This window comes from Oncorhynchus mykiss, chromosome 17, assembly GCF_013265735.2.
Source record: "Oncorhynchus mykiss isolate Arlee chromosome 17, USDA_OmykA_1.1, whole genome shotgun sequence".
In the NCBI taxonomy this organism is placed as follows: Eukaryota; Metazoa; Chordata; class Actinopteri; order Salmoniformes; family Salmonidae; genus Oncorhynchus; species Oncorhynchus mykiss.
The window spans coordinates 63,398,943-63,410,352 of NC_048581.1; the positions used below are offsets into that span (position 1 = coordinate 63,398,943).

General features: G+C 44.1%; 1 protein-coding gene across 1 annotated transcript; it reads right to left on the reverse strand.

Moving 5' to 3' along the window:
- Positions 1-4,908: 4,908 nt before the first annotated feature.
- Positions 4,909-10,864, reverse strand: LOC110494346 (G-protein coupled receptor 61). Its single transcript, XM_021569318.2, has 2 exons — positions 10,496-10,864; positions 4,909-8,611 (listed from the first exon to the last, which is right to left on the reverse strand). The coding sequence occupies exon 2, from the start codon at positions 8,404-8,406 to the stop codon at positions 7,018-7,020; it is 1,389 nt and encodes a 462-aa protein (XP_021424993.2). The 5' UTR covers positions 8,407-8,611; positions 10,496-10,864; the 3' UTR covers positions 4,909-7,017.
- Positions 10,865-11,410: the final 546 nt, after the last annotated feature.

Here is an 11,410-nt window from a genome sequence, read left to right on the forward strand (position 1 = left end):
TCATAAATACAGTATCTTATGCATTCTAAATTACCGCCCATTTGGAAAAGGAAAATGCAATAAATATTTACTCTGAGCTGCGCTTCAGTAGGTTGGTGGTAGATGGAAGGCCGTGATGCCCAACCGATTCCTTTGTCCTTTGAAGAATGTCTCTGCTGGTAATTGAATACGTTGTAGTAACGTCGTTGTGTGGTAGACGGGATACTCTGTCTGTTCCTTCCTAACCCTCGTTTGCAGTGGCTGTTGCTAACTCAACGGCTAGGAGGTATCACTTCTGTAGTGAATAAGAGTTCAAAGTGCATACCATTTGCAACCCAAGCTCACGCTGATGTTAGCTTCGTTCTGTAGTTATTATCTAAACCATTCTGATATCGGACCGTCGTCCTCACGTCCTTGGAACAGGGGGTTATATTGTCGTCAAGGGCTTATATAGGAGGGCGTGTTTGAAAAGTTTAATAGCCCATGTCCCTTCACAGGGGCGGGCCACTGATTGAGCAGAGATCTTATGAAAACCCAAATCTCACATTTTAGAAGCTAAAATCACATTTCATCCCATCAAAAATAATTTCATATTCAAACAATTAAATTAAACAACAATTCCATGTGAATCCGATAACTCTGATGTGTAGACTTTCCACTGTAGAGTTGATCAAATCAAATTTATTGATATAGCCCTTCGTACATCAGCTGATATCTCAAAGTGCTGTACAGAAACCCAGCCTAAAACCCCAAACAGCAAGCAATGCAGGTGTTGAAGCACGTTGGCTAGGAAAAACTCCCTAGAAAGGCAAAAACCTAGGAAGAAACCTAGAGAGGAACTAGGCTATGAGGGGTGGTCCTCCTCTCAGTCCTCTTCTGGCTGTAACAGAACATGGCCAAGATGTTCAAATAATAATAATAGTAGGTCTGGGACAGGAATCATGTCCGGTGAACAGGTCAGGATTCCATAGCCGCAGACAAAACAGTTGTAACTGGAGCAGCAGCACGGCCAGGTGGACTGGGGACAGCAAGGAGTCATCATGCCAGGTAGTACTGAGGCATGGTCCTAGGGCTCAGGTCCTCCGAGAGAGAGAAAGAAAGAGAAAGAGAGAATTAGAGAGAGCATACTTAAATTCACACAGGACACCGGATAAGACAGGAGAAGTACTCCAGATATAACAAACTGACCCTAGCCCCCCGACACATAAACTACTGCAGCATAAATACTGGAGGCTGAGACAGGAGGTGTCAGGAGACACTGTGGCCCCATCCGATGATACCCCCGGACAGGGCCAAACAGGAAGGATATAACCCCACCCACTTTGCCAAATCACAGCCCCGACACCACTAGAGGGATATCTTCAACCACCAACTTACCATCCTGAGACAAGGCCGAGTATAGCACACAAAGATCTCCGCCACGGCACAACCCAAGGGGGTGGGGGGGTCAAACCAAACAGAAAGATCACGTCAGAGACTCACCCCACTCAAGTGATGCACCCCTCCTAGGGACGGCATGAAAGAGCACCAGTAAGCCAGTGACTCAGCCCCTGTAATAGGGTTTAAGGCAGAGAATCCCAGTGGAGAGAGAGGAACCGGCCAGGCAGAGACCGCAAGGGCGGTTCGTTGCGCCAGAGCCTTTCCGTTCACCTTCACACTCCTGGGCCAGACTACACTCAATCAAATGACCCACTGATGAGATGAGTCTACAGTAAAGACTTAAAGGTTGAGACCGAGTTTGCGTCTCACATGGGTAGGCAGACCATTCCATAAAAATTGAGCTATATAGGAGAAAGCCCTGCCTCCAGCTGTTTGCTTAGAAATTTGAGGGACAATTAGGAGGCATGCGTCTTGTGACCGTAGTGTACGTGTAGGTATGTACGGCAGGACCAAATCAGAGAGATAGGTAGGAGCAAGCCCATGTAATGCTTTGTAGGTTAGCAGTAAAACCTTGAAATCAGGCCTTGCCTTGACAGGAAGCCAGTGTAGGGAGGCTAGCACTGGAGTAATATGATCTAATTTTTTGGTTCTAGTCAGGATTCTAGCAGCCGTATTTAGCACTAACTGAAGTTTATTTAGTGCTTTATCCGGGTAGCCAGAAAGTAGAGCATTGCAGTAGTCTAACCTAGAAGTAACAAAAGCATGGATTAATTTTTCTGTATCATTTTTGGACAGAAAGTTTCTGATTTTTGCAATGTTACGTAGATGGAAAAAAGCTGTCCTTGAAACAGTCTTGATATGTTCGTCAAAAGAGAGATCAGGGTGCAGAGTAATGCCGAGGTCCTTCACAGTTTTATTTGAGACGACTGTACAACCATTAAGATTAATTGTCAGATTCAACAGAAGATCTCTTTGTTTCTTGGGACCTAGAACAAGCATCTCTGTTATGTCCGAGTTTAAAAGTAGAACGTTTGCAGCCATCCACTTCCTTATGTCTGAAACACAGGCTTCTAGCGAGGGCAATTTTGGGGCTTCACCATGTTTTATTGAAATGTACAGCTGTGTGTCATCCGCATAACAGTGAAAGTTAACGTTATGTTTTTGAATGACATCCCCAAGAGGTAAAATAGATAGTGAAAACAATAGTGGTCCTAAAACGGAACCTTGAGGAACACCGAAATATACAGTTGATTTGTCAGAGGACAAGCCATTCACAGAGACAAACTGATATCTTTCCGACAGCCACTTTTAGTGAGTTTGGTACACATCCGGTGGATAGAGAACCATTTATTATGTTCAACATTTGAGGGCCAAGCACAGGAAGCAGCTCTTTCAGTAGTTTAGTTGGAATAGGGTCCAGTATGCAGCTTGAAGGTTTAGAGGCCATGATTATTTTCATCATTGTGTCAAGGGATATAGTACTAAAACACTTGAGTGTCTCTCTTGATCCTAGGTCCTGGCAGAGTTGTGCAGACTCAGGACAGCTGAGCTTTGAAGGAATACGCAGATTTAAAGAGGAGTCCGTAATTTGCTTTCTAATAATCATGATCTTTTCCTCAAAGAAGTTCATTAATTTCTTACTGCTGAAGTGAAAGCCATCCTCACTTGGGGAATGCTGCTTTTTAGTTAGCTTTGCGACAGTATCAAAAATAAATGTAGGATTGTTCTTATTTTCCTCAATTAAGTTGGAAAAATAGGATGATCGAGCAGCAGTAAGGGCTCTTCGATACTGCACGGTACTGTCTTTCCAAGCTAGTCGGAAGACTTCCAGTTTGGTGTGGCGCCATTTCCATTCCAATTCTATGTAATCTTATCATTGATGACAATGTCTCAGATGACAACCGAACTGACATCATATTCATTAAGTACCACCGCATATGTTCAGTTGGTCAGATTACCAGAAAATAATTCATTGTTAACCAAGGGTTTTGCAAATGTAACATCAGTAGGTTAGAGAGAGGAAAAAGGGGGGAAGAGGTATTTATGACTGTCATAACCCTTTCCCCAGGCCAACGTCATGACATAAGTGTATGTAAACTTCCGACTTCAACTGTTCTACAATATTCTATAGTAAGTAGTATAGTATACTACAGTTTACTATAGAATTCTGTAGTAAACTGTAGCATTTTTTCATGTGGGTAGCTGGACTCGTTTACTATTTTTTGAACATCCATTATGCTTATTACTGTGCGTACAGTGCAAACAACTAATGACAATTGTAACCAACAGAACCTGAATGTGCTTTCATGTAGAACTCTAGCCATTGGTGGTTGTGAAAAGATCAGGTCTTGTGAACGATTCCAACAGGAGAAGCTCCTCCCACCACCCCCACTACTGAGAAATGTCAGTGGTTATATGTTGCCATGGGAATGGCAGAGCCTGGAGAAGCTGGGGGTGGGTTGACTGAGGCCCTTTCCTGAGGATGAGGTGTGATGCGAGGCCTTTCAACATAAATGTAGTATGTTCACACAGCAGCAAGACAGTGGTAAAAAAAACTACAGGGCATCTCATGCATAGTATTACACTTCTTCAATAGAATCAGATTTATCCATTGAAGTTCACTCTACTCTTTATTTGATGCGTTCACTCTAGTGTTAATTGCAACTAAAGAATAATATATTCTTTCCTACACTGTAAATTGTGTTACTGCTGATTATTTCAACAGTATCTATTTGTCCTATGCTGGTAAACCCTGTCCTCCACACTGTCTATCCATCACTCTCAAAATATAATGAGTGAAATGTGAACGTATCCATCGTGCCCTTTGTGACTTTTTTCTGTTTTCTTTTACCTGAAGGTCAGATTACTGGCTTTGAAGTTGAAATGTTGCCCCGAGGTTAGAGTATTTTAACTGCATATCTCCCCCTCTTTCAATGGTATATCAAAGCATTGAGGGGCACCTACCATATACAGTATAGAAAAAGATGAGCGAGTGGGTGGAACAGAGCGATTCAAGTATCCCTCCACCCAGCAGCTTGTTAAGAACTACATTCCTGGGCCCACTTTAAGTCTGAACTCAGCCCCTTAGTGACCTCTCTGAGGTTAGGAGTTACCATAAAGTAAATCCCGATACTGCAGGTGACTCCCAAATGACAGAGATGGCTAATATACAATTCACACTGACCCAAGTAGTCTCAACAGCAACCTTGATCAATGTTTAGACCAGTGCCCGGGAACTTGGAGAACGAACAGAGATGGGATGGTATTTAAAAAGCTTCCTGGCCTTGGAGGGGCAGATTGTTGTGAGCTCTTCTATGTATCACACCACTCTCACTTGTGCACAGGTCTGTTAAATCCTCTAAAATTACAATCATCTTCATCTTGTCTTTCATCCAGCATTTCGTCACATAGATCTATGATTCCTAACAAGCTAATGGAAATAGAGATGAGGTTAACAGTAGACCTGCTCACATTCAAACATAAAGTCCAAAATAGAAAGATGTCATACATTTATTTCTTAAAACAATCTATAAATGAGTCAGAAGCCAGAAAGAAAATGTTTAATTTTGTACTCTTGCGTTAACCGTCTATGGTTTCACAGGGCTGAGGATACCTCAAAGTGTCCAGTACTGTTCTGGGCAACTCAAACAACTCTAAATTCCCTCACAATGTGACACCAGAGAGAGCAGACGTAAAGCAGGCGTCATATCAAGCCTCTCAGACAAAGCCTTGTCCAGCTGCAGAAGGAAAGCAACCCAGGGAGCATAGAGTAAAAAATATGTGGCATGACTTACACCATATCTTTTCTATCGGTACATTGCGTGCTGACCTTCAAATGAAATCAATCTTGTATCTGAGGTAGAGAACCCTGAGGAGCAGGACTGTTGAATATAATTAGGTTTATTATATTCTCCAACCTGTTGCTCCACAGCTAATCAACACACACTGAAAAGACAGTTACTGTATACCATTTGAAAACACCATTGTCTTTTGTTAATTAATCACAAAAGACACAGTAATCAATAATACCTAATAATAATAAATAATTTGCAATAATTAAATGCTTAAGTTGAACTCACTATTAGTTTTTTTAATCAAACATAAAACACAGCTACATTTGTAGAACGACATCTGTCAAAATCTTAATTGTATAGAAATGTAATGTAGTGCATCAGTTAACAAAAATACTCCTGCCTTAACTGAACGTCTGCCAATGTACTGAACACCTTCCCATGTCAATTTGAGGGGTACTGTACTATCTAAATGGTAGATAGATGATACATAGATGTAATTTTCTGACAGACCAGAAGTAGTTTAGGAGGAGTTAAGAAAAGATTGCCTACATCCTCACTGTGGTCACAACAAACCTGGTCTGCTTATGGGAAAACACAGATGATGTGTTAAGGAAAAGCACCAGAGAGGGGGTGTATCTGCTCAGAGGTTTACCTATCAACAACAGGTGGCTGATCCATGGTACTTCTTACTTCATACCCTACCTGCATCCTCTTCAGAACCCGGGCACAATTACGGTACAGTAGCTCTGTCATCATCTCTAAAAGGCACAACTTATCTTTATCGTAGAGACATGGTGACCACTCACTCACTGTCTACTATACATCCGTGTCATGATATTTTACAGAGGTAAAGGGATCAGGAAAACTTCCTATTTTCAAACATGACTTCCTGCACTCCAACATTGGTGTCTTTGTTCTGCAGCTTACATAAATAAGCTGTCATAAATCAGTTCCTCAAAAAGTAATTGATCTGCCAGTATTAAATATTAGATACATTTTTTGTGGATGTCTTCTGAAAGTCATAGATCCTGATATGGTTTAAGGTATGCTAATAGAAGGAAAGTCATCTATAGCCTCTTTGCTCAAGGGCTTGTTTGGTTTGAAATCCAAAAGGAAATTCTCAGAAGAGATAATGGTCACACTTTATTTGGATAGCCTGGTCATACTATCAACAAACTATCTGTTGATAAGCAACTGCTTGCTAAGGATACGGTTAGGGTTAGGTGTAGAATAAGGGTTAAGGTTAGGCTAAGGGTTAAGTTTAGGGTTAGGATAAGAGTTAAGATTAGTAGATAGCTACTTTAAATGTTACTGATCGTCTGTATATAGTCTGTAGAGCTACAAATGGACTATCCAAATAAAGTGTTACCGAGATATCTGTATTAATAACATACTGGCCCTATCAATGCGTTGTGGGAAAAAAAAAATATGTAAAGAATTACATCTTTAAAACTCATTCTAACAAACAACACCAATATCGGCATCACTGGCAATTTTAGCCTGTTCCCTGCAGCTACAGTTGTGCCATTTTGTCTTTCTCCCAAAAATGCCACGACCCTTTCCCAGCAAGTGATTCCAATGGGAACATTACTCAAAGAAGATCAATTCCATAGCATTACAGCATTTACAGAATGGAAAGTGAAGCTGCAAAAAGTGATCCAGGACAATACAGACTCCACAAAACTCTCAGTCAATTTCCCATTGCACAACTTTTGAGTTTTAAGAATAATATAATCAAAAAGAAAATATCAAAACATTGTATAGTAATACTCTCTGACGTAAACCAGAGTGTGGTTATGTTACTGTGGTAATTGTTATCCAAGTAACTTTTTGTGTTGGTTTTTACATCAAATAAATACAAAACCTAACTGTCTGATAGGATATGGTTGTTTTTAATCTGGTGATGCTCAAGGAATTCTGAGGTCTCCTCTGCAATCTGTCCTGGGATGCGGAAGTCGATGGGAATGGGTTGAGGGGGCTGGGCCAGGGGGCGGCAGGCCTCTCCCTTGGGGCTGGAGGTGCTGTGGGAGTCCTGGGGATCTAGGTTGCAGCCAGTGCCCTGGAGGAACTGCAGGAAATTCTCCTCTATGGATCCCTCACGGCTGGGCAGTCGGTCCTCCTCTTCTGTCGCCCGGCGAAACAGGCAAGGCACATGCTTGCCAAGCTCCTCGCGGATCTGCCGGTTCAGACAACCGTAGAAGAAAGGGTTGGAGGTGAAGCAGAAGTAGCCGATCCACGTGACGACCTCCTCCAGGGGGGCCAGCGTGGCTGGAGGGCTAGAGGCCAGAGCTGAGTACAGATGGAAGGAGAAGTAGGGCAACCAGCAGCACAGGAACTGTCCTCCCACTGCTGCTAAAACTGCTGCCGCCTTTCCCCCTCCGAATGTGCGGTGAGGGGTGTCGCGCCCCACCCCTGTCCCCGTGCCCGTTCCTGAGCTGGTCACCATGGTGGAGCGGCTGCTGAGCGACTCAGAGCGCCGGCGGCGGGGCGTGTCCATCCAGGTGGGCAGAGGCCCATGATGCATTGCCGCAACCCGCGCCACCTTGAACATACTGCAGTACACCACCAGGATGACCAGCAGCGGGCACAGAAAGTACACTAACGTGAACAGGACCATGAAGGCCATGCGGTTCGACCCACCCCCCGTCCAGTGCAAGGAGCAGCGCCTGTGACTCTGAGCTGGGGGTGAGGGGACACCCTCACCCCCTCCCCCAACTCCAACACCCTCCAGAAAAGGAGTCCTCCCGCCCTGTAAGGCCCAGGCCAGCAGCGGCAGGGCTGACATGGCCAGGGCTTTGACCCATATCCCCACCAAGACTGAGGCCACCAGGCCCAGGGTCATCTTCACCTCGTAGCGCATGGGGTGGATGATGTAGTAGTAGCGCTCCACGTTGATGGCTGAGATGGAGAGGATGGCGGCGGTGACCAGGCACACACTGAGGAAGAGGTAGCTCCGGCACAGGGCTTCGCCAAAGAAGGCCCTGCCTGAGAGCATGCCCAGGGGCATCAGCACCAGGGCTGCCAGCAGGTCCACCAGGCACAGGTGGAAGACAAAGGCAAACTTACGGAGCTGTGGGGCCTTGGCGATGACAGCCATTACGGCCCCGTTGCCCACCACGGCCAGCAGGTCCATGAGCAGCATGGCGAGCAGTGCTAGTGACTGGGACAAAGCCCCGCTCTCAGGTGACTCAGAGGCTGAGGTGTTGGGCATGGGCTGTGAGAAGGGGAGGGAGGAGTTCCACAACGGCTCCATCGGATGGCGGGACAAGGTAGACAGAGGGTGTCAATCACAGGCCCATCACCCATCCTTCACAGCCAGGGAGCAGGGCCAGGAACCAGAGGCCCAGTCTGGGAGGAGGTCAGATAGCAGCAGCTCTGTAAAAGGGGCCTGTTAGCCTGGGTCATCCTGGGAATGCTCAACCTCCCTTAATAACCTCCTCAGAAATGCAGGCCTTCTCCTAGGAACAGAGAAGTAGGATGAAGGACATTAGCTACTGCAATTCACAATGGCTGACACAGGACAATAGAACAATGTAACTGTTTTTCTGCAGATGGACGTGGTTTTATGAGATAATCCTAACACAAACTCTGTCAGAGCTCTATGGCAACCAGTATTATTTTAAGATTAATTCATTAGGGTGACAGTTTGTCAAATTCTTATCAACTCATATCTGTGGGAAACTAATCCAAAGGCAATACATTAATCCAAAACCAGTGTTTGAAGGGACTAATTCCTAATGAATTCCTGATGAAAGGAGAGGACATTTTGCAATGTGTTTTCAACATGTTGAAGACAATCTCTGTGTATTGTGTAAATTGAACCACTATGCAACATTTTGAGATTGAATAAGAGAGTAAACCACACCCATGGCTTTATGGCTCCTGTTTAGTGTCAAGCCACAATGTCCCTGTAGTGTTTTATAAACACTATTTTCCCCAAATAAACCTCCCAGTGGGAGTTCCAATCGATTTATACAGCAACATATGATGGTGCATTAGAGTCTTCCATTGTCAGAAAAGTGCACTATTTTTATTTGATTAATGCCCCAGGCCTGCCCCGGTTGAACCGGGTTAGCGTTGATTGCATTCGTTTTGGAACCGGGCTGCCTCCTGGGCTTGAGTCAGCTGCCCCGTGTGGGCCGACGGCGAAGTTGGCTCAAAACAAAAGTGATGTAGGCCTAGGTTAAGCATGTGGAGTAATTAATAGGATTCTGTGTTTTCACATGCAAGGGTGATTGCTTTGATAATAAAGCTTTATCAGCTTTCCCAATGAAAATTTGTTTGAATTTTAAAACATATATTTAATTGAAAATGTTTCTGAATGATGCAGCGTGCTGCCTGCCTTGTTGACAACATAACAGAGCAGCACAGATTACTGTTAGATTTGAGAAGGGCATTCCACCCTCACCGCTTTAGCCCGTTCACATCATGGGCCATAGCCCGGTGCACTTAATTGAAGTCCCTCATTGTGCAATCACCCCACTTTGACTGTTGAGTGACAGACTCAACTCAAGCACACCTGTCAACTTTGGCCACACCCACAGCCCTCAGCTATGAAACCTGCTACTAAAACCGACCAATACACTTTGATTTGATTCATGAATTTAATATTCTTGTTATTCTGGTTGTCTTCTAAGTTTGTGGTTACGCTGAGTTGTAGCCTAATAATTCTGATTGTGTCCATTTAGCATCTCATCTCATCTCATCTCATCTCATCTTCTTCCTCCTCCTCTTTATCCCTTTCCTTCCCATCCTCCTCATCCCCCACTCCAATACAATGATAATTGCTTTTCTTCCGTATTCTGGGGCTCTTTTTTCTTAACAATATCACATACAGTTTAGGCCTAGGTCTGGTCTTGATATGTGCTAGCAGACCTACAGCACATGTCAAGACCAGACCTACAGCACATATCAAGACCAGACCTACAGCACATATCAAGACCAGACATAGGCCTAAACTGTATGTGATATTGTTGAGAAAAAAGAGTCCCAGAGTATGGAAGAAAAGCAATTATCATTGTATCAGAGTGGGGGATGAGGAGGATGGGAAGGACGAGGATGAAGAGGAGGAGGAAGAAGAGGGGAAAGGGCAGGAATACATAGGATTGAGTGTCATTCTAAAGGCACCCTTTTCCAGTGCTGTGTACAACACATCTATTACATTCCCAGTCTAAAGGGACCAACCCATGCCCAACATTACAACACCATGTTACAGTATCAAGACTGGATCACATAATATATTCTACATTCAAGGAGGACTAGAGGAGGAAGATAGAACTACAAATAAAGAGAGAGAGGGACGGAGAGAGAGACAGAGAGAGAGACAGAAACCCACAGTGTACCTGGATCAGCAGGTTTTGTGATGATGTAGCCTGCTGTCTGTTCTGCTCTGCTCTTTAAGGATATTAAGCTGGTTGGTTAGCTCCCAGTGCTGGGATGCAGGATAGACATCAGTCAGCCGCATGCGTTGTGTATGGTGCTGACTGCTGCTATGGCACTCCCCTTCTTTATCAGACTGCTATTCTTCTCCTCCTCTGCCTTTGCCTTGTCTTTCGGTTATTTTCCGGATGAGGGTAGCTGTGTTGACAGTGATAGATTTAAGGGGATGAGAGAGAGAAAAAAAGAAAAGGAGCAAATGTTGTCTCCCTCTACTTGCTAATGTAAACCGCACACTCACACACATAAACTCACTCTCTCCCTCTCTCTTGCACACTCACACACAGTGACTGCAGAGAAGGAGAGGGAGGCAGAGGCACAGGCATAGGACCAGAGCCACTCTCTCTGCTGGGTCTTAGTGCCCCTGAAGTTTGGCTATCATTTTTTTTTATTTTGCATACAGAGGGTTAAATGTTAAATTAATGGAGATAAATAGAGGAAAACAGAATGGCTTATTTAGATGTTGGGTTTTTGTTTTGTTTCTCAGGACAAAATAAAAAATAAAAAAATGTTCATAAACGCTCCATTATACAAAGAACTTAGCCCAGAGTCTTTGCCCTCTTGACCTCCAGGTGACCTTTTGCTGTGTCACCTCTCTCATGGTTTGTCAATGCCATTCAAACACACCTCTATGGCACATACCCACATGCCCCATAAACATTTACTCAACCTGTCTTGTGAATAAATGTTTCGATAATTACAGAGGGAAAAGGAATCAGTGTGAAGATCACCATAAAGTGGAACCTGGTACCCCCCCCAAGTCTGTACATTTAGCCACTGGTGGTTTGAAATGGTAGATATGGCTAATATATACGATTCAC